The sequence below is a fragment of the Callionymus lyra genome, chromosome 16 (assembly GCF_982586985.1).
Source record: "Callionymus lyra chromosome 16, fCalLyr1.hap1.1, whole genome shotgun sequence".
Taxonomy (NCBI): Eukaryota; Metazoa; Chordata; class Actinopteri; order Syngnathiformes; family Callionymidae; genus Callionymus; species Callionymus lyra.
In genome coordinates, this window is record NC_141833.1 from 20,062,591 (window position 1) to 20,084,871 (window position 22,281).

Below are 22,281 nucleotides of genomic sequence, written 5' to 3' on the forward strand. Positions count from 1 at the left end.
AAAACGTGATGGCAGCGAGGAAGTGGAAAAAGCCACCACGGGACATCAAAGCATAGGAAAAAAAAGTAACGATTTTATGCGTGTTATAGTCCGAAAAACATGGTCTTTCGAGAAAATATATTCAACAACACTTCACTTTTTTCCGAAAATCACATTTTATTTCACTCATGGTTCTTTTAACATTTCAATAAAGTGTATAAAAGGAAATAATTCCAATTTAAATCTTAGGACGTCCAAACACTCGGCCACTAGATGGCAGCAGTCAATACGTACTTCCGTAGCGAAAGGAAGAATTCATTCCTACGAGATCCTAGCAATGACTGAGGACGAGAGGATACAGTCGACTCCAAACATATCGTAACGCCAGATTCTGAATAATTATTTTCAAATTGATTTAATCTAATTAAAACAATAAGTAAGCACATTCTAAGAAAATAGTGAGGGCAGCGAGGAAGTGGAAAAAGCCACCACGGGACATCAAAGCATAGGAAAAAAAAGAAACGATTTTATGCGTGTGTTATAGTCCGAAAAACATGGTCTTTCGAGAAAATATATTCAACAACACTTCACTTTTTTCTGAAAATCACATTTTATTTCACTCATGGTTCTTTTAACATTTCAATAAAGTGTATAAAAGGAAATAATTCCAATTTAAATCTTAGGACGTCCAAACACTCGGCCACTAGATGGCAGCAGTCAATATGTACTTCCGTAGCGAAAGGAAGAATTCATTCCTACGAGATCCTAGCAATGACTGAGGACGAGAGGATACTGTCGACTCCAAACATATTGTAATGCCAGATTCTGAATAATTATTTTCAAATTGATTTAATCTAATTAAAATGATAAGTAAGCGCATTCTAAGAAAAACGTGAGGGCAGCGAGGAAGTGGAAAAAGCCACCACGGGACATCAAAGCATAGGAAAAAAAAGTAACGATTTTATGTGTGTTATAGTCCGAAAAACATGGTTTTTCGAGAAAATATATTCAACAACACTTCACTTTTTTCCGAAAATCACATTTTATTTCACTCATGGTTCTTTTAACATTTCAATAAAGTGTATAAAAGGAAATAATTCCAATTTAAATCTTAGGACGTCCAAACACTCGGCCACTAGATGGCAGCAGTCAATACGTACTTCCGTAGCTAAAGGAAGAATTCAATCCTACGAGATCCTAGCAATGACCGAGGACGAGAGGATACAGTCAACTCCAAACATATTGTAACACCAGATTCTGAATAATTATTTTCAAATTGATTTAATCTAATTAAAACGATAAGTAGGCGCATTCTAAGAAAAACGTGAGGGCAGCGAGGAAGTGGAAAAAGCCACCACGGGACATTAAAGCATAGGAAAAAAAAGTAACGATTTTATGCGTGTTATAGTCCGAAAAACATGGTTTTTCGAGAAAATATATTCAACAACACTTCACTTTTTTCCGAAAATCACATTTTATTTCACTCATGGTTCTTTTAACATTTCAATAAATCGTGTATAAAAGGAAATAATTCCAATTTAAATCTTAGGACGTCCAAACACTCGGCCACTAGATGGCAGCAGTCAATACGTACTTCCGTAGCTAAAGGAAGAATGAAATGCTACGAGATCCTAGCAATGACTGAGGACGAGAGGATACAGTCGATTCCAAACATATTGTAACGCCAGATTCTGAAGAAATCAGTTTCCATCAACGGTTGCAAAGAATTCAGTTTTTATTCACCGGCTCGGACACGAAACCCGAAAGTTGCGAAACAAACGTCTTTGAAGCCGTCGCTGCTCGTCACAAAATTATGTTGAATCTTTTCTTTTCTCTTCGACGTTCAGATTCAGCAGATAAATATTAAAACACGCCTCCAAAAGTTCTACTCCTTGTACTCCAAAAACTGCTGGAGCCTTTTCCGGTGCTCCGCCGACATCTCCACGGCGCTGAGGAGCGAAAAAGAAAAAAGGTCAGAATCGTAGAAACTCACTCGATCACCGACTTGCAAAATAAAGGCACCTACTTCAGGTGATGGTGGAAGGTGGTGGTTATCCTGTAGATGGCGGTCTTGAGCGTCGCCCGCAGAGCGAAGCGCAGGGTCTTGTACGTCGAGTCTCCTAAGCCGCCGCCGCTCCTGCCGGGTTTGCTGGACGCGTGCGGGAGTTTGAAGTGTCGGTCGACGGCCTGCGGGGGGCGACGACGACACAGAGGCTTTTTGTTATAACAAGTGCGCCCCCTGGTGGCTTTCGTGAAGCCTCGCACACGAGTCGGTCAATTAAAGAGTGGTTACCAAACCGGCTACTTATCTTCATGTTCCGGTACTTATTGTACATTTAAAACATTTATTTATTAACTTTTTTAGTTTATTATAGTAAAACGTGTTTTTATTACATGAAAATTCAATTAAAAACCTAAATTAAAAACAAAAGTAGCATCAAATCTAACATTTTTCAAAAAAAAAAGTGTTTAAACTTTTTATTTAGCACAATTTAAAAGTATACACAACAAAAAAACTAAATACATCTATTGAAACAGTTCAGGGAGCAACAAACACTTTATATATATATATATATATATATATATATATATATATATATATATAGTAGTAATAACTAGTATATAAACATATATTTGAAAATTGATGGATCACCTCTTGTAAGAGCAGCATGCAGCCGAGGATGCTGGGTAACGTGGTCTGCACGACTCCGAACTGGTCCTCGGTGAACGAGGCCTGGACGAGGTACGACAGTCCTGCGAGGAGGAAGACACACAAAAATAAATTGGACTGTTGTGTGTCGTTTCACGCGAGTGAAGGTTGTCGTCACCTTCCAGAGCCCAGATGTGAGCCTGAGTGTCGGCGAACAGAGCTTGACTCGAGGCTTCGGGAAGCTGTGGAACGAGAGCGAAGATCTTAGTTCGACTTTAAACAGACATTATAAATCATCCGAGCGAGTAAAAGAGCCAACAGCAGGGGGCAGCGCTGCCGCTTTCCTACAGTAAATGAAAACTCCTTCAAAAGTTTCATGGATCCAGATGGTTATCTGAAACACCACCAAATTGTAACCCTTTACTGTACTTTTCATACGATAATTTGCACCGAATTAACGGTTTATTAGTGAGTGTATATCAGAGGATTGGAGGGTGACTAGAGTTAAATAAACCTACATTATAACAGGTTATTGGGCGCCAGAAAAAATGTCAGCAAATACAACAAGATTTAAAACATACGGCACATCAACGGATTTGTAGGATTTTATGTGCACTTTATAGTCCAAAGAACATGGTTGTTCCTCCATCAACAGTTCCAGGGTTTTAAATGTAGACGATCACAGATTAGGGATGTGATATACTGCGAATATTCTTACCCTTAAATATCACAACTTCTTAATTCATAATATATCGACATGTATATTCAACTGTACCCTTTAAAAAATATATTTTTCCCCAAATTACATTTTATTTTCATCAAGGTTCTTTTATCATATTCCAATAAATTGTATTCAAAACGAAATAATTCAAGTTTCTTTTTTAATTTACAAAAAACATCTAAACACTTGGTGTTTGTTCATTTTTGTGTCGCTAATAAACCTCCAGCCTCTAGATGGCAGCAGTTGTTACGCCTTTACGCCAAAAGGAAGAATTAAATCTTACGAGCTTCCAACAATGACTGAGGACGAGAGGATACCGCTTCGATCAGAGACGAGACTCACCTTGTTGAACAGGTACATGACCAGCACACGCTTGGACAGGAAGTTCTTCATCTGAACGAGGAAATTAAAGCAGTTATAAGTAAGTAAGTAAGTAAGTAATATTTATTTATATAGCGCTTTTCGAGACCAGGGTCACAAAGCGCTTAGGATCAAGATAATACTGAGTTATAAACGTCATCAGATGAGCAGCTGATGATGGAGACAAACGGTTGTGACTCGTTTTACAGACTCGGATTACCTGTTCTTTTCTGTTGTGCAAGAACTGGGCCAGAAGACCGGGCTTGGCGGGATGCTGGGCCAGACTGGGCAGCACCGGTGGAGCTGGCGATCCCGGTGGGCTGTTTTGATTGACCCCTGAACCCACTGAGACAAAGAGCTTTTCAGTACAATCTTCACTCACAGAGTCATAGTTGAGTTGGTACCCGTGGAGGTGGACCACAGTTTGGGGGCCCTCCTGATGAGGTGCGGGCTCTGGATGGTGCCGTGCCACGGCGAGCACTGGTCCAGGGACGCGCCGAAGCGACGCAGCGCCGGAGAGCCGAAGGGACTGTCAAGGTCGGGGGTGAACGGCGCCGTCAGCGGAGAGTTGGGACCTCCAGCGATGGAGCGAGCGAAGACCGACGCCGGCGTTTTCATGAGGAACGGCTGCTTCGGACTCATCAGGTCTTCGGTTCCGGAAGTTACTGTGAGACACAAACATTGATGTTGGAACTAAAACATGTCCACAGAAAAAAAGGATTGTGTGTGTCTTACATGTGTGTATTGTCAAGAATTGTTGATACAATGCGTATCATGATACAGAGGCAACGATACAACGATACTGTAGTAACAAGGATATATTTGTAGTATTGTCGAGTACTTGTCTCTGGTGTTGCAGTATTTACAGACCACATGACTCTTGACGAAGTCGTAACTGCTTTCATTTGTTTTCAAAGCAAAATATGTCCAAACATCAGCTTTAAAAGCTGCTGGAGTCACTGTATCCTCTCGTCCTCAGTCGTAACTGCTTTCATTTGTTTTCAAAGCAAAATATGTCCAAACATCAGCTTTAAAAGCTGCTGGACTCACTGTATCCTCTTGTCCTCAGTTGTAACTGCTTTCATTTGCTTTTAAACCAAAATATGTCCAAACATCAGCTTTAAAAGCTGCTGGAGTCACTGTATCCTCTCGTCCTCAGTCGTAACTGCTTTCATTTGTTTTCAAACCAAAATATGTCCAAACATCAGCTTTAAAAGCTGCTGGACTCACTGTATCCTCTCGTCCTCAGTCATTGCAATGATCTCGTCTGATTCAATTCTTCCATTAGCTGCTGTGGATGTAGTGACTACTGCCGCAATCTAGTGGCCGGAAGTTTATTTGCAACACAAAATTGAACAAAAGTATTTGCATGTTTAGTGCAACTTAACAATAAAAACAATCTAATAATATGTAAGATACCTTTTATTCAAATTTAAACAGTTACAGAACTAGGATAAAACATTTTTCTAAATTATAATAAATAAAATCAATACCGTGCTTATATATGAATATCCTATATCCTACTATTTCGTGAATTTCTCTAAGGAGATGAATAAAGTATCTATCTATCTATCTATCTATATCCATACAATAACGTGGGAAAATATCTATCTATATACAGTGTATCGCAGTTTTCTTCCACGTCTACTTCTTACGTACCGGACGACTCGGACGAAGTCTTGCGTTCGCTCCCGGCGGAGAGAGACTTGGCTCGGCCGTTGGTCGACACGGTCTCGTGATACGCCACCAGTCTCTGGTTTAGATCGGCCAGGAGCGACAAACACTCCTTACTGATGGCGTTCCAGTTGTGAGGGTGACCACCTGACCGAGGGGGGGAAAAAAAAAAAAAAACACAACTCAGCACATCGTCTTAAAAGGTTCCTCTGGATCGTTGCACACTGACCCGGCTGGCTGAGAGTGAAGACCTCGGAGCGACGTGACGGAGACTGTTGAGACAGTTGAGCCAAGTCCTGCAGGGCCAGGAACTAAGATTTGGAGACAACAGATTTAATGTTCAAGTGCATCATTATTTAAAAAATAAAGATTTATTCACCTTAAGGATTATGGGCTGTTTTTCACCCATGACTTTGGGCAAACACTGGTGGACGTCTTCAGTGAACGTGGGCTGGACAGGAAACATGTATCTCTGAGGGAACAAGACCAATAAAAGCCATTCATATTGCGACTTCTAAAGACTCCGGAGATGGACATACCTCAGTGACAAAGATCCTGAAGAGCAGCAGCGTGAGGTACCAGGTGAAGAGCAGGAAGGTGGCGCTCAGCCACAGATGCAAGACGAGAGAAAAGTCCAGCAGTCCGGCGACAGTGTCGAGAGAATGAAGGGAGCTGAAGGTGCAGAGAAGTTTATGAGTTTTTAATCCATGTTCATAGACGTCGTCTGTTAATCGCACTGACCTGTTGATCTGAAGTTTAAGTGAGTGACAGACCCATTGTCTCGGGATGTAGCCTGCTCAGGAAGATGGTACACATTAGTGATGGTCTAATGAAGCTTCATGAAACAGTGTCATTATCTTCAGAGTCCACTAGATGGTAGTGATGTGTTGATGAAGCTTCATGAAACAGTGTCATTATCTTCAGAGTCCACCAGATGGTAGTGATGTGTCGATGAAGCTTCATGAAACAGTGTCATTATCTTCAGAGTCCACTAGATGGTAGTGATGTGTCGATGAAGCTTCATGAAACACTGTCATTATCTTCAGAGTCCACTAGATGGTAGTGATGTGTTGATGAAGCTTCATGAAACAGTGTCATTATCTTCAGAGTCCACTAGATGGTAGTGATGTGTTGATGAAGCTTCATGAAACAGTATTATTATCTTCAGAGTCCACTAGATGGTAGTGATGTGTCGATGAAGCTTCATGAAACAGTGTCATTATCTTTAGAGTCCACTAGATGGTAGTGATGTGTTGATGAAGCTTCATGAAACAGTGTCATTATCTTCAGAGTCCACTAGATGGTAGTGATGTGTCGATGAAGCTTCATGAAACAGTGTCATTATCTTCAGAGTCCACTAGATGGTAGTGATGTGTTGATGAAGCATCATGAAACAGTGTCATTATCTTCAGAGTCCACTAGATGGTAGTGATGTGTCGATGAAGCTTCATGAAACAGTGTCATTATCTTCAGAGTCCACTAGATGGTAATGATGTGTCGATGAAGCTTCATGAAACAGTATCATTATCTTCAGAGTCCACTAGATGGTAATGATGTGTTGATGAAGCTTCATGAAACAGTGTCATTATCTTCAGAGTCCACTAGATGGTAGTGATGTGTTGATGAAGCTTCATGAAACAGTGTCATTATCTTCAGAGTCCACTAGATGGCAGCCTCTGCACTATTTCCCTTTGTTTTGAACAACTGTTCCAATGAAACATCATTTTTAAACTGATGGCGCCACCTACTGACCTCTGAACAACACAACACCGTTTCATGAAGCTTCACCAGTCCATCACTACTCGTGTGTGTCATGACAATCAAAATCAATAAATATAGACATTACTTTATATACAGTATATATATATATATATATATATATATATATATATATATATATATATATATATATATATATATTTATATATATATATATATTCAAGGAGAATCTGTGTTTCATACCTAAAAAACATGAGAAGTGTGAAAGGGACGCGACTCACCCAGAAGGAAATAGAAAATAATGAAGTTCTTGATGGAGAAAAGCGCTTGAGTGGCGCTGCACCTCAAAACCATGGACAGAGACCCTTTAAAACGAAGGTACTTGTATTGCTGGAGGAGAAAACAAACCGGAGCATGAGGTCGTTTTACTCGTGACCCTGAAACGATCCACTCACCTGAACCGTCTGAAATGAAATGTAGTTCATGTTGTGGATGACTCCGCACACGCTGTGAGATAATCCCACGAAAGCTCCGGCCAGCAGCAGCAGGAGCTGATGCTCGTTCAGGCACATCTTGGACGAGCTGCCGAGCGAAGAGAGTGAGACCAACGTCCGGCTAGTTATCGTCGAGTCGTGCGGTTCTGGTTTTTGATACGTACGCCTCGTTGGGATCGCAGGGAGACCCCAGCAGATGATATCGGCCCCCGATGATGACGGCGCAGCACCAGCCCACGATCAAGCCCAGGATGGAGTGGACCGTCGAGTTGAAAACCTGCTGCGGGTGGACCAGCTGACCCAGCAGAGCGATTTTGGAGCACGCGATATTTGGTATAACTGGAAAAGGACAAGAAAATGATTGTGAAAACATGAGCAAAAAAAAAAACGTACCATTTATAACCCCTTAAGCCCACTTCTTATATGTATACATGTATGGTTTTAAAGATTTATTGATTTATATGAAGCCAGTTAATCAGATAAGTCTTGTAAAGACAAGTATCGTTTTACTAAAGACGCATCACAACAAAAGAAATGAGCAGATCGAAGAAACAAGAAAGACAAAACATAAAGAAGCAGTTAACTTTTCTGTTCTATAGAGGCGAGAGAAACTTTCACTCGACTCATGAAAGTAAACAATAACAAATGCTCTTGTTAGTGTTAATGTTGAATTCATCATTTGAATCTGCCTCGATCCAAAATATAGAGTTTGTGTTAAATACTGGTTAAATAAAGACTGACGGCACCGAGTTTCGTGAGCGTGACGTCAGCATTAAATTTAAATTCCACAAACAAATCAATGTTGACGTATAAATGCATTTAATTTTTAATAAGTTTTGTTAAGTCATAATCAATATACTTTATTGATCTCCATAGAGAAATCATGACCCATTTAAAACTCTTTACGCTTCACCAAATTACTTTTAAATCATGTTAATCACAGATCAAATGATTCATTTATTTATTTTAAAAATAATAATAAATAAAATAACTTTGAATTAAAGTAAAATGTTATTTCAAAGGTTAAACAATTTCCCAAAGGAGACCTCCTGAGGCATCAATAAAGTTCTACCTACCTAAATATACATTTTGCATCAGTGTTTGGACTCATTTTGGCTTTAAAACCAAGTTTAAAGTTAAATTGACAGATACTGGATATTACATGTTGCTCCAGGTTGTTTGAGATGTTAATGCACTTCATTGTTAATATAAGTTTACATTTATTGTTAATATTTTGAGAAGCACTTTCTTACAAACACTTTCACATTTGATTAGAGAAAATATTTGCTCATTTATTTGTTGTAAAAGCCAGAAAAAGTGTTGTTTCTTTAAAGGAAACAATATATCGTTTTTACTACAGTATCACAATATATCGTATCGTCACACATGTATCCTATAGCTAGATTCTTGTCGATACACAAAGTGTCTAGCATTTACGAAAACAACATGATACACAACTGCCTGACATCTAATGATCACTGTTTATATCCAGGAAGAGGCAAATACGCACATACCTAATATTTCAGATTATTTGATTAATTATCCTCCTTTTTAATTTTTTTGGATATTTAATATGTAAACTGTATGTCTTAATATAATGTGTTTCTATGGTTACCTTTTTCACCAAATTATTTTAAATCATGTTAATCACAGATCAAATGATTCATTTATTTATTTTACAAATAATAATAAATAAAATAACTTTGAATTAAAGTAAAATGTTATTTCAAAGGTTAAACAATTTCCCAAAGGAGACCTCCTGAGGTATCAATAAAGTTCTACCTACCTAAATATACATTTTGCATCAGTGTTTGGACGCATTTTGGCTTTAAAACCAAGTTTAAAGTTAAATTGACAGATACTGGATATTACATGTTGCTCCAGGTTGTTTGAGATGTTAATGCACTTCATTGTTAATATAAGTTTACATTTCTTGTTAATATTTTGAGAAGCACTTTCTTACAAACACTTTCACATTTGATTAGAGAAAATATTTGCTCATTTATTTGTTGTAAAATCCAGAAAAAGTGTTGTTTCTTTAAAGGAAACAATATATCGTTTTTACTACAGTATCACAATATATCGTATCGTCACACATGTATCCTATAGCTAGATTCTTGTCGAAACACAAAGTGTCTAGCATTTACGAAAACAACATGGTACACAACTGCCTGACATCTAATGATCACTGTTGATATCCAGGAAGAGGCAAATACGCACATACCTAATATTTCAGATTATTTGATTAATTATCCTCCTTTTTTATTTTTTGGGATATTTAATATGTAAACTGTATGTCTTAATATAATGTGTTTCTATGGTTACCTTTTTTTTGTGAATTGCCGTTAAATCTTTAATTTCACCAAGAATAGAAGCATATCCATCAATATAATGAGATTTAAGTGATACTCACCAGTATAATACTCAAAGTTGAGAAACCCGACCATGACGGTCACGCCACACAGCAGGATAAACGATAATCCGGCACTTGCGCTCGTCAGCAGAGTAAACGATTCTACAGAGAGAAATAAAAAGGGTTAGATTCGAGATTCATTCGAGGCGAACGTAGAGGACGTACCTGATATGGATTGGATCGGGTGAAAGGGACTAAATCTGCCGATTATGAGGAAGACAGCTGTGGTGGGGGGCAACAAGAGGACGGCCCACGCTATACTGGCTGCAGCCCTCCAGCAAATGACCTGAAGATAAATAAATACATTAACATACATTCATTGTCTAAACAGGAAGGATCTGTCTCGCCTGCAGTTGATACAAAACTCTGCAGCGAGAATTCTGAGCCGCTCTAGTAGAAGAACTCACATTTCTCCGATCCTTAAAACTCTTCACTGGCTTCCAGTTTCTTTCAGGATCATTTTAAAATTCTGGTTCTTACTTTCAGATCTATTCATGGTCAGACCTTCCATCAGTGATCTGATCCAGACTTACACCCCAGCTCGGGCTCTGAGGTCTGTGGATCAGAATCTACTGATGGTTCCTGAACACGCTTCAGGACCAGAGGAGAGAAATCCTTCCAGACTGTTGCACCTAAGCTTTGGAACCATCTCTGTGTTTGATGATCTACTGACTCCTTCAAGAAACATCTTAAGACATTTCCCTGATTTTCTGAGACTCCTGTGTTTGTCTTATTTTGTCTTGATCTTTTAAAGTATATATTTTAACTGTATTGTTTTTGATTTTTAAAGCACTTTGTGACCCTGGAATAGAAAGATCTTTACAAAAAACCTTTACTTACTTACTTACATTCATTAAACATTTAATCAGCTTTATGAATATTATCAAAATATATTTATACAAACAATAACGAGAACATTTCTAAACGACCAAAAATCAGCCACAAAATGTTACTTGTTTTGTGTTTGTTTACAGTGAAGCGTAAATAACAGAAAAGTTCAAGTTCGATTCTCGGTATACCGCTGCATTAACTACATTTCGAAACATTTCAGACGCTTTCCCGATTAGTATCAAATGTTTTTATAAGAATTAAAGTCGTATCAAGAAGTTAACATTTAGCTCGAACAAAAACAAAGCTAGCAAACATAGCACAAACACTTAGCAACTTAGCTATTTCACTTTCGAAGATGATGAAAATGACGTAAGTGACTTACCTTGCGGACAAACGAACAACTTTGCTCCGTCGAGATCATTTTTATTTGTGTTTAATCGCCTTTTACTTCGTTTCAACCTGTCAGTCTGCGGCTGTCAAACTACTTTTGCAGCCAAACTCTCCCATATCGCGCCTCATGCATTCAAGAGCCCGACCGAGGACCCCTTTTCAAGAGTCGACCCGACAGGTGCCTGATCATAAGTAAACGTTCACGGTTATAGTTTCGGACATCGCGGGATTTAAAATCATTCAAAAATGATCCTGATTTGTTTTTATTTTTCCAAGTAACGTTATTTTTAATTGTAAATTAAACTGTTGTAGTAAAATCCCTCATCGCATCTTTACCAACATGGCGATCTTGGCCACCTATGTTTCAATTATAGCATACAAACGTAGTTTTCTTGTTTGGAATTTTAAACTTTAAAATAAAATACATTCATTAATCATATTTTACGCTTCCAGCTGTATATCGGATTTTTTCCAATATTTTCATAATATTAAAGGGTTCCATAGGATCCTTTAAAAGTGAATGGATTTGAAAATAACGCATTCATTTGCGTTACAATGTCTTGAATCAAAACCTTACAAATATGTAAAGGAAAAGTAATGCTATTTGTTGGATTAAAAAATATACTTTTATTAATTATAAATAAATGTATATTTACTGATTGACGCGCAAAAGCGGAACTAAAACGGGGAAGCTGTTGCAGCCCGGATTCTCAGGGAAGCTACACCAATAATGATTTTTGTTTTGTTTTGTTTTTGTTTCGTTTAAAAAAAACAACTGATTATCGAGTTGGTTTTAAATTTAATTTCTGAAAACGTATTTAGTACGTAGTAACCCTTTGTTATTATTCCTCTTGTTTGCTTATATGTAGAAACCGGATACTAGAATAATACAAAGTACATTAATATTTACTTTCCATTTTCTTCCAAAATTATTTTCGAGAAAATATTAATGTGAAGCTGTGAAGACGAGTTTTATTAAATTGACCAAAGCGTTTGAGATCCTAAACTGAAAAAATAACCTCTATGTTTTTATTACATTTATTATGGTGTTATTTTTGCTTATAATTGTATTTGGTTAGTTGAGTGTAGTACATTTAAGATAAAGAAAAGTGTGATTATTATTGTATACTTATCTTAAACAATAATTGGCTAAAACCTACCATCATAAAACAGTGGGTTTAACTACATTTATTATGGTAGGATTTTGCTAATAATTGCATTTTGAGCGTAGTAAAATAATTTAAGCTACCATTTAAATGATTAGTTTTACACTCAACTAATGTAATACAAATGTTTTCAAAACATAAGCTCAATATATGTTGTTAAACACACCGTTCAGTGTAAACGACATTTTGTAAATTGTTTAAAATACTCCATATATTATATACAATTGTGTTTTTTCCTCAGAGAGCAGGTCAGTTTTGAATCCCGTTGGTCTCGTCGTGCATGAAAGGAAATCCGTTTCCATACGGTGCGAAGCTGTGTTTATCCAAAAGTGTCTTCTTGTCGTTCTCCCGCGAGAAGGACGTGGTCTCGAAGGCGGTGAGCGGCAGCTTCTGCGTGGAGCTGACGGACATCTCCGTCTGAGCCGCCTTGTGGACGAACGGCTTCGTCGCCGACTTGATCGACGGCAGCGCCAGCTGCTCCCTCTGGGTCTTCTTGTCCTCCCACAGCTTCAGCAGACGCCGCTGGTTGTTGGTCATGTCCTTGAGGTTCTGCTGCAGCGACTGCACCTGGTCCTCCAGCAGGGTCTTGGACGTGACGGTGTTGGCCAGCTCGGAGCTCAGGTCGTCGATGGTCAGGCTGAGTTTCCCGGCCTTCTCCACCAGCGAACTGCACTCTCGCTCCTTCCCGTGGAAGTCGTTGATGATGTCCTTGGTGGTCTTCCCGTTGAACTTGGGGCTGGACTCCAGTCCCAGCTCCGTCCGGAGAACCTTCACCTGCTTCCTCATCTCCTTGTTCTCGACGGTGAGGCTCTTCATCTTCTGCTTCACCGCCTCGGTCGACCTCATCCTGGACTCGTACTGCCGGAGCTTCTCCTTCAGGATGCTCTCCCGGTGCAAGGCGTCGTCTCGTTCCTTCCTGCACTTCTCCAGGAGCTTCAAGGTCTCGAACTTGGACACCCTTTCGGTCTTCGCCATCCTTGCGAGGAGATCATGCGGCCATTTCTTCTTGAAAAAAAAATCCCTTTTTCGGGGCTACCTCGCAAATCCGCAGGCGGCCAGTGAGGCGGGTGACATTCCTCCAGGCAGGGTTATCTTCACCGGCGCTCGTGTAACTCAAGGCTCAAGGCTAGAATGACCATTAATTAGAGCGCCTCGGACCCTTTGACACCGTTTCGAGTAACACAATTTCTCCTATTTTGCTAATTAATCTAAAAACTTTGACCTTGTTTCGCTCTGGAATATTACTCGCAGAAACCCGGGTCACCCGAGTGCAAAAGAGCGGAACAATAAACAATCGTTCAGGTGATATTTTCCAGAGCGTGACACCGTAGAAGCCGCCGCCGCCGCCGTCGCCGCCTCAGAGCACATGACAGCTCAGATGGATGAGTTTGGAAAGAAAAAAGGAAGCGGCGGCCAAATGCTCACTTTTATAGTCGCTGATCCCTTTTTAAATGTTAAACTCGTGCCTATTAGTTACAAGCCCTGGACTTACTTAAATATTTAAAGTGTTGAAATGATCCATCAGATCCTTCCACATGTCGCCTTACACGTGTCGCAGTGTTAACTTTCAATGTCAGAGGCCGTATTTAGAATTATTAGGGATTAATAACAGTGAAACAGAAGGAGTTTCGTTTGATAAAATGGCTAAAACACAATATATTGTAAACAAATAATGTTCTTTGAGATGCAAGATGAATAATGAAAGCCTTAGAGCAACATCTTAGACTTCATAGCCTTCAAAATGTAATAGTATTTTAATATTAATGATAAAAAAAAACAGTTAGTGGAAATTAAATATAATGTCATAAATAATGCTTTTGTATTTCTTCAAAAAACATGTTACTACTACAGTTATATCCACAAGGCGAATTTCTATTTATCCCATGTGTCGTCTCTGGGTCAAGGCGAACGACCTCCACCACTCCATGTGGTTTTCTAAGGGCTACCGGGTCAACTTGACCCAGAGACAACACAAGGGTTAAGAACTTTTTGTTAAATGGGCTTTTGTATCTATTACATGTTCAATCCCTTATAGTTATAATTACAGTAGATAACAGTTAAAATGGTAAATGATGATTAAATAAAATCCAATTTCGTTTTTTATAAAGAAGTAAAAATCTAAACTGAGGCATAATTAGCTGGTTTGGTGGGACTTAAAACTGTGTGATAAACCTTTATGATAGTTTTTTGTCACAACACGATCTGGAGCTCTTAATCAATGTTTGTTTCTTCTCGTTTAGACTATTGTAACAGTTTATTTTGGTGTCTAAACAAGAAGGATGGGTCTCGTCTGCAGTTGATACAAAACTCTGCAGCGAGAATTCTGACCCGCTCTAGTAGAAGAACTCACATTCCCCCCATCCTTAGGAACGATCTTCCTCTCCCTCTGTGTTTTGATGGATCTACTGATATCTTCAAGAAACATCTTAAGACATTCTTATTTGTGCTTTTCCCTGATTTTCTTGGACGCTTCTGCGTTTGTCTTATGTGCCTTTTAAAGCATGTATTTTAGCCGAGTACAAATAACCTTTATTACTTATTTAGTTACTTACTTTTAAGGAAGGAAATGTCAGACCAGTACATTTGACCAAAATATAATCAAACTTTTGAACAAAAAAAACCCCCAAAACTTGTTTCTAACGAGTCTCACTCCCTCTCAGTGAACTGTAGCCGTCTGTGTTTAATGAAATCCATGTTATCAGTATTTTCTGCTTTTAGAAATACTTTTATTTCACCAGATCCTTCAGTCCTGATTATTTTGCGACGCATGTTCAGGTGAATCTGGTCTATGTTTGGCCCGAAACGACAAAGTCCTGCTTCTCCGCTTTCAGATTTCATTTGAATTTTCCAGATTTATTCTCGTTTTCAAATGTCAATCAAGTGTTAAATCACAACTTGCGCTGCTCATGAACATAAATCACATAAAACTCAAGATGGGTTTGACCGATTTATTAAAATTATCGAAAGTAAAACATTTGATCACAGATGGTTAATCATAGCCAGAGAAATATTGCCCTCCGAGTGAAGCACTCGTGCTCTTTAAATAATAAAAGTTTGATAATACTCTGTACACAATATCTACATCCCTCCCCCTCCCCCGACACGATACATCACCTATGAACCTCAAACACCCTTCGATTATCCAACACCATCCCTCAATATTTGAAGCTTCCAAACGAGCCCTTCTTTAAAAAAAAAAAAACTGCTTCTTGGTTGAGTGACACTCACTCATCCATGGAACCCATCACATTGGAAATTACATTCGGGACAGTGTCGTTCTCCTTCAGCGCCAGAACAAAAGCCTACACGCGGGTCTTTAGGCCAGAACATCCAAGTGCAGGTGAAATCCAGACGACCCATGACATCATTACCGCCCGACACCCGATTCCCCTCTAATAAGGCAACTGGAGAAGCTGCAATTGAAGAAAAAAAAAAGAGAGAAATCAGGTGAAGGAAGTCGGGTGTCGGATGCTTCAGAACTTTTGAGTCACATTTACGTCATAACGAGCGGAAACATCAGTTTACCTGGAGGGGAAGAATTTAACTCGAGTGTTTCATGGTCACCCCGTGCAGGGATACGTTCTGGACGATGGCTGGAGTGGCGTGAGTGGGAGGAGCCACGAACGGCTCGGCTTTGCTGAAGAAATACATCTGGAAAAAGGGGAAGAAAGTGTCAAAAGAACCTGAAGCGACAGTGACTTTTAAACCGGGCCTGATCAGTGACTAAGCGAGGAGCAAACATCCCGAGCGGCCCATCCGTCTTCGTCGGCCGTCAGACGCCGGGGCTTAACATCGTCGACTAATTATGGTGGAGAGACACCAGATAGCCTCTCGCCCCAACCCTGAGTGTGACGGTGTTAACAGTAACTGCTCTGACAGCCTCTTCTCACACGAGTACCGACTGTCACAGTTTCCTATCAGCGTCAACTTGACACTATGAGGTCAGGACATGCCAGAAACACCACTGGAGAGTCATTTAGTGTCCTTGAACGACACAGAGGAGCGGGTCACTGTGCCGCTGGTATCAGTGTTTCCTTAATTGATTTAGAATCTACTCTTGAATACACTGTATTCCTCTATTAGTATTCCTCTCCCTCTGTGTTTGATGATCTACTGACTCCTTCAATAAACATCTGTGTTTGATGATCTACTGACTCCTTCAAGAAACATCTGTGTTTGATGATCTACTGACTCCTTCAAGAAACATCTGTGTTTAATGATCTACTGACTCCTTCAAGAAACATCTGTGTTTGATGATCTACTGACTCCTTCAAGAAACATCTGTGTTTGATGATCTACTGACTCCTTCAAGAAACATCCGTGTTTGATGATCTACTGACTCCTTCAAGAAACATCTGTGTTTGATGATCTACTGACTCCTTCAAGAAACATCTGTGTTTGATGATCTACTGACTCCTTCAAGAAACATCTGTGTTTGATGATCTACTGACTCCTTCAAGAAACATCCGACACTTCATTAGTGCAGGCTTTTCCTTGATTTTCTGAGACTCCTGTGTTGGTCTCGGTGTTATCTTGACCTTTTAAGTATATATTTTATATATTTTGTGACCCTGGTCTAGAAAAGCGCTCTATAAATATAAATTACTTACTTTAAATCTACTTGATTTTACAGTGTACCTTATTCTAAACAACAATTCTACGTCATGCATGCTCTGCCCTCTGCAGGTTGGGTCGGGAGATAAGACTCATGAATAATGTTTATAACTGTAAGTGTGTTTTAATGGGTGAGAGAATTTTTTTATATTTTATTCACACATATATTGATAATTATTTCATGTTACTGTATCAATTTTTAACAGCACAATATCAGGTTATTTTCTTTTTTTTTTTAAAGAGAGGGCTTTCAAATCATATCGTATTCCTCTATTAGTATTCCTCTCCCTCTGTGTTTGATGATCTACTGACTCCTTCAAGAAACATCTGTGTTTGATGATCTACTGACTCCTTCAAGAAACATCTGTGTTTGATGATCTACTGACTCCTTCAAGAAACATCTGTGTTTGATGATCTACTGACTCCTTCAAGAAACATCTGTGTTTGATGATCTACTGACTCCTTCAAGAAACATCTGTGTTTGATGATCTACTGACTCCTTCAAGAAACATCTCTGTGTTTGATGATCTACTGACTCCTTCAAGAAACATCTGTGTTTGATGATCTACTGACTCCTTCAAGAAACGAGAAACATCTGTGTTTGATGATCTACTGACTCCTTCAAGAAACATGTGTGTTTGATGATCTACTGACTCCTTCAAGAAACATCCGTGTTTGATGATCTACTGACTCCTTCAAGAAACATCTGTGTTTGATGATCTACTGACTCCTTCAAGAAACATCTGTGTTTGATGATCTACTGACTCCTTTAAGAAACATCTGTGTTTGATGATCTACTGACTCCTTCAAGAAACATCTGTGTTTGATGATCTACTGACTCCTTCAAGAAACATCTGTGTTTGATGATCTACTGACTCCTTCAAGAAACATCTGTGTTTGATGATCTACTGACTCCTTCAAGAAACATCTGTGTTTGATGATCTACTGACTCCTTCAAGAAACATCTGTGTTTGATGATCTACTGACTCCTTCAAGAAACATCCGTGTTTGATGATCTACTGACTCCTTCAAGAAACATCTGTGTTTGATGATCTACTGACTCCTTCAAGAAACATCTGTGTTTGATGATCTACTGACTCCTTCAAGAAACATCTGTGTTTGATGATCTACTGACTCCTTCAAGAAACATCCGACACTTCATTAGTGCAGGCTTTTCCTTGATTTTCTGAGACTCCTGTGTTGGTCTCGGTGTTATCTTGACCTTTTAAGTATATATTTTATATATTTTGTGACCCTGGTCTAGAAAAGCGCTCTATAAATATAAATTACTTACTTTAAATCTACTTGATTTTACAGTGTACCTTATTCTAAACAACAATTCTACGTCATGCATGCTCTGCCCTCTGCAGGTTGGGTCGGGAGATAAGACTCATGAATAATGTTTATAACTGTAAGTGTGTTTTAATGGGTGAGAGAATTTTTTTATATTTTATTCACACATATATTGATAATTATTTCATGTTACTGTATCAATTTTTAACAGCACAATATCAGGTTATTTTCTTTTTTTTTTTAAAGAGAGGGCTTTCAAATCATATTTTATTTTTATAATTTAAATAAAGTTTATGTAAAATAGAATTATTATTTTTTATCTACAGTTAACATGTATATATACATAGCGTTTACATTTTTGTGTTGCAATTAAACTTCCGGACGCCAGATGGCAGCAGTCATTACTTCAGCTGCAGTAATAGGAACAAGGAGATCCCGGCGATGACTGAGGGCGAGAGGATACATTCGACTTTTAAAGCTGATGTTTGGACATATTTCGTCTTTAATTTCTATTCATTCAAATAAAAGAGAGTGGAAAAATCACAAGATGTCACTAAAATTCAGTGACCCACATAAAGTGTATAAAAATATATTCGTATTGTGAGCTGAATACATGGTATCGAATTGTATATATATATATATATATATATATATATAATATATATCGTATCAATTGTGTACCGTGAGATCAGTGAATTGCTAGTGTTTCATGTGCAGATTCAACCAAAGTGTTGAGTCTCAAAAGTTTACATGAAATCTAACAACACAATTATAATCACTGTTTCAGTTAAACTTTTACGTCTAATGACATGTTTAAATCCTTCGCTTTTCATTATTAAACATGATAACTGTTATCCTGAAGGTGTTTACCCAGCTTTGCAGCGGACATGAACGAATCACATCACCACCCATCTAACTTTGAAGTGGATTTCTCTCAGTGGAAGGAAAATGTAAAAACCTTGCAGCCGATGGCGAGCAGCGTGTTCATGATGATGATGGAGGCCATGGTGGCGACGACGACCTTCGGGTGGTCGTCTCTGACGGCGGGCAGGAACGTGAACACCAGCACGGAGCCGGACAAAGCGAGGGCCATGGCGATGGTGCACCACCGCAGCCACTCAAACGGGATGATCCACAGGATCTGCACCAAAATAATGACACGAACAAAACTTTAATTGAGCAGAAGAAAACTGTTATTTTGGTTTAAAAAATAATAATTTTGTCTATTCAACCCGAGGTGTGTGGCTTTAAAATCTTTAAAAATATCACAACTAATCCACAAATGCTCTCATACATTTTTTTATTACTTCATTTATCCATTCCTTTAATTCGTTTTTATTAAAGATTTGATTTAAATCATTTTGTTTATTCAACTCAAGGTGACATGGCTTTAAAATTTCTAAAAATGTCACGACTAATCTAAAAATCCTCTCATATTCTATAAATAGCAACCATTAATATAGAAATATATCAGTTTATCAGAATAATTAATGGTGGAATTTAACATTTCAAATGTTTTTTTTATAACTTCATTCATCCATTTGTTATTTGAAAGCTTGAATTCTTTTTGATTGAATATTTATTTAAAAATGTAATTTGTTTTGTTTCTTAAATAATTGAGAAAACAATCTAATTTTATTATATTCCAATTCCGATAAAGAAAGATGTAAAAAAGTCTATGTTTTATTAATCATTGCCTTTTAAATTCAATATATAAATGTTGGAATAATAGTGTCACCAAACAGAACCAAAAGAATACCGAACTACAGTACTTCAAACTTTCAGCCAATCATGAGACACACAGACAATCATGTGACTGATATAAAATATATATATTTTTTAATTTCAATTACCTACCCCCTAAAAAATAAAAAATAAAACTTTAAATTAATAATTATTCAATTCAATTATTCAAAGAAATAATTCAAAGTTTTAAAATAAATACATTTCAATATTTTAAAAATCTATTTAAAATGTCTATTCCAATATTCCGATCGCACTGATATACTTCCATGCATCAACAAGAATTTGTTCCTCTTAAGAAGAGAAGAACTCACCACAGCAGGGATGTAAATCGAAAGAGAATATCCATAGACGCAGAGAACCTCCATGAAGGAATAAGTCACCAAGTTCATTATTTTGCTGCTTCTCCAAGCCAGGAAACCCCAGATGGCGAGAGGAACCAACCAGGCGTAGCTGAAGATGGCGGTGGCGGCGATGGTCACTGAAGAACGAAAGACACATTCGTTCTCTTAGAGTTCATCACTGACATCAGCCTCCGCAGCAGATCAGTCTACTCATGTCAACAAACGTCTACCAACACTCGAACAGACCAACAAAATCAGGAATCTGTTGACTTAAAATGTGACTGAATTTTACACCAATCATTGAGAGTTTTTCTGGCTTTTTAAAGAGCAAAAAATACACTCACCTTTTCGGAACTCTGGCGTGTACCTGAAGTCGGGGTTACCCAGGTGCACCAGGAATGTTGACAGGTTGCCACTTATGGCGATGGCAAACACAAGAGTTGTGCAGATCCAAAACGGTCCTAAAAATGTTGGAATAAAATAAATTATAATGACTTAACTTTTAAAAAAAACAATCACAACATGTTTGTTCAAACCGTAAAGATCTGGATTTCTTCGGAGGTGGACATGAATGAAGTTCTTTCCAGGCCAGGGCAACACGGACCCGAATATTCTCTCCCTCACCTTTATAAAAGAAAGAATAAATGAAGTGGAAATATTGAGTTAAATGTAGAATTTGTGACGGGAAAATATATTACATGATGGGTTTCGATGTCGAAAAGCTTCTGGTAATACTCAAATGTCCAGAAAGGGGCATTTTTCTTCTCTCCACCCAGTAGCTTGAATAGATGACACATTGAATTAAAAAAACATTTGTGATGAAGGGTTTTTCGAAGGTGAAAAACTAACTTCTGCCTTGTCATCATCTGCATCGTCATCATAATCCGGGTCAGAACCAGCAGCACTTTTCTGCTTCTCTGGGAAGTCCTCTGGTATCGAGATGGTCGTCTCTTCGTTAGAGTCCATTGGACTAAAGTCGTTTCCAAAATCTTAAAGTCAATAATACGTAGTTGTTATTACGTAGGTAAACATTATTCGAACACAAACCATATATGAACACAATCCAAACATAAAAATACTTTAACGTACCTTGAAATTGGAAAGGATCGTTGGATGTCTCCATTTGACAAATAGATGATTCAAAAGTTTACAGCTGTGAAGTCAAATACACCTTTAAAAACGGGGATAAAAAAATATATAAAATCAGTGTTTCGTAGTTTCATGAATCTTAAGCTGACAAGCCAGAGTTGCAAGTTAGCTGCTAGCTGTCACGTCACCATTTACAACGTTTAAAAGTACAATAACGACGAGGCAACGCGTAACATGTCGAGACCAAACTGTAGAAATCGAAATGATCATTTAAGAAAACGTATTGTTGTGAAATAAATGTTCCAAATTTTAGCCAAAATCAATTTACCTTTGTATGCGCTATGCTAGTTTAAACGTTAGCATAGCCTGGAGCTTGACACGCAGGTAAACAAATCCTGTTTCCGGTTTCATCTTCAGAGTAAGAGGTAGCTTCTGTAATGACTATTAACTTTATCATTCACCAACAGTTAGTGAGGTAAACGTATTTTGGAAATGATCAATCATAATACATAGAGAGTTTTAAATACAATAGTTATTTAGCAGAGCCTTATTAGTATCACTCTGTTGTAAAACGTAGCTCTTATTTTGATAATAATGTCCAGGCAACGTTGACTTGTCGCTGGAATATCCTGTTTCAAAATAAAGTATTTTTATAACTCACTATCGAATCCGTTTACACATTTTTGAAGTAATGATCATGTATTTTAAGTCGCTTTTGAGAAGAGCCACCAACTGTATCTATAGGATTACAGCAGGGCATATTGAATTCTTACTTACTATAAATAAATTGGAAAAACCTTT

General features: G+C 38.2%; 3 protein-coding genes across 4 annotated transcripts; all 3 read right to left on the bottom strand.

The window, feature by feature from the left end:
- Positions 1-1,696: 1,696 nt before the first annotated feature.
- On the bottom strand, positions 1,697-11,363 carry ndc1 (NDC1 transmembrane nucleoporin). The gene is made up of 18 exons (XM_087811825.1): positions 11,224-11,363; positions 10,176-10,296; positions 10,011-10,112; positions 7,762-7,936; positions 7,559-7,685; positions 7,385-7,493; positions 6,126-6,177; positions 5,924-6,056; positions 5,764-5,856; positions 5,614-5,695; positions 5,370-5,531; positions 4,115-4,375; positions 3,931-4,055; positions 3,693-3,743; positions 2,808-2,871; positions 2,633-2,733; positions 2,006-2,166; positions 1,697-1,928 (listed from the first exon to the last, which is right to left on the bottom strand). Exons 1-18 carry the CDS (start codon positions 11,260-11,262, stop codon positions 1,865-1,867), a joined length of 2,022 nt encoding a protein of 673 aa, XP_087667951.1. The 5' UTR covers positions 11,263-11,363; the 3' UTR covers positions 1,697-1,864.
- A 1,283-nt stretch (positions 11,364-12,646) lies between these two features.
- LOC148064105 (uncharacterized) lies at positions 12,647-13,375 on the bottom strand. Its single transcript, XM_087810373.1, has one exon. The coding sequence runs from the start codon at positions 13,370-13,372 to the stop codon at positions 12,647-12,649; it is 726 nt and encodes a 241-aa protein (XP_087666499.1). The 5' UTR covers positions 13,373-13,375.
- A 1,955-nt stretch (positions 13,376-15,330) lies between these two features.
- On the bottom strand, positions 15,331-21,875 carry yipf1 (Yip1 domain family, member 1). 2 transcript variants are annotated; one of them, XM_087810758.1, is made up of 10 exons: positions 21,809-21,875; positions 21,481-21,562; positions 21,241-21,380; positions 21,090-21,170; positions 20,928-21,015; positions 20,736-20,852; positions 20,362-20,528; positions 19,263-19,445; positions 15,923-16,048; positions 15,331-15,810 (listed from the first exon to the last, which is right to left on the bottom strand). In XM_087810758.1, exons 2-9 carry the CDS (start codon positions 21,512-21,514, stop codon positions 15,938-15,940), a joined length of 921 nt encoding a protein of 306 aa, XP_087666884.1. In that variant the 5' UTR covers positions 21,515-21,562; positions 21,809-21,875; the 3' UTR covers positions 15,331-15,810; positions 15,923-15,937. The 2 variants fall into 2 exon arrangements, with proteins under 2 accessions (XP_087666884.1, XP_087666885.1); XM_087810759.1 differs by having other exon boundaries at positions 21,481-21,544; positions 21,809-21,856.
- Positions 21,876-22,281: the final 406 nt, after the last annotated feature.

Coding starts and splice junctions, on each gene's coding strand:
- yipf1 (XM_087810758.1), bottom strand. CDS start 21,514: ATGGAGACATCCAACGATCCTTTCCAATTTCAAG. Junction 21,381..21,480: donor CGATCCTTTCCAATTTCAAG/GTACGTTAAAGT, acceptor ATTGACTTTAAG/ATTTTGGAAACGACTTTAGT. Junction 21,171..21,240: donor CAGATGATGACAAGGCAGAA/GTTAGTTTTTCA, acceptor CATCTATTCAAG/CTACTGGGTGGAGAGAAGAA.
- ndc1 (XM_087811825.1), bottom strand. CDS start 11,262: ATGATCTCGACGGAGCAAAGTTGTTCGTTTGTCCGCAAG. Junction 7,686..7,761: donor CCCTGCGATCCCAACGAGGC/GTACGTATCAAA, acceptor TTCGCTCGGCAG/CTCGTCCAAGATGTGCCTGA. Junction 5,532..5,613: donor CTTCACTCTCAGCCAGCCGG/GTCAGTGTGCAA, acceptor CCCCTCGGTCAG/GTGGTCACCCTCACAACTGG.
- LOC148064105 (XM_087810373.1), bottom strand. CDS start 13,372: ATGGCGAAGACCGAAAGGGTGTCCAAGTTCGAGACCTTGAAGCTCCTG.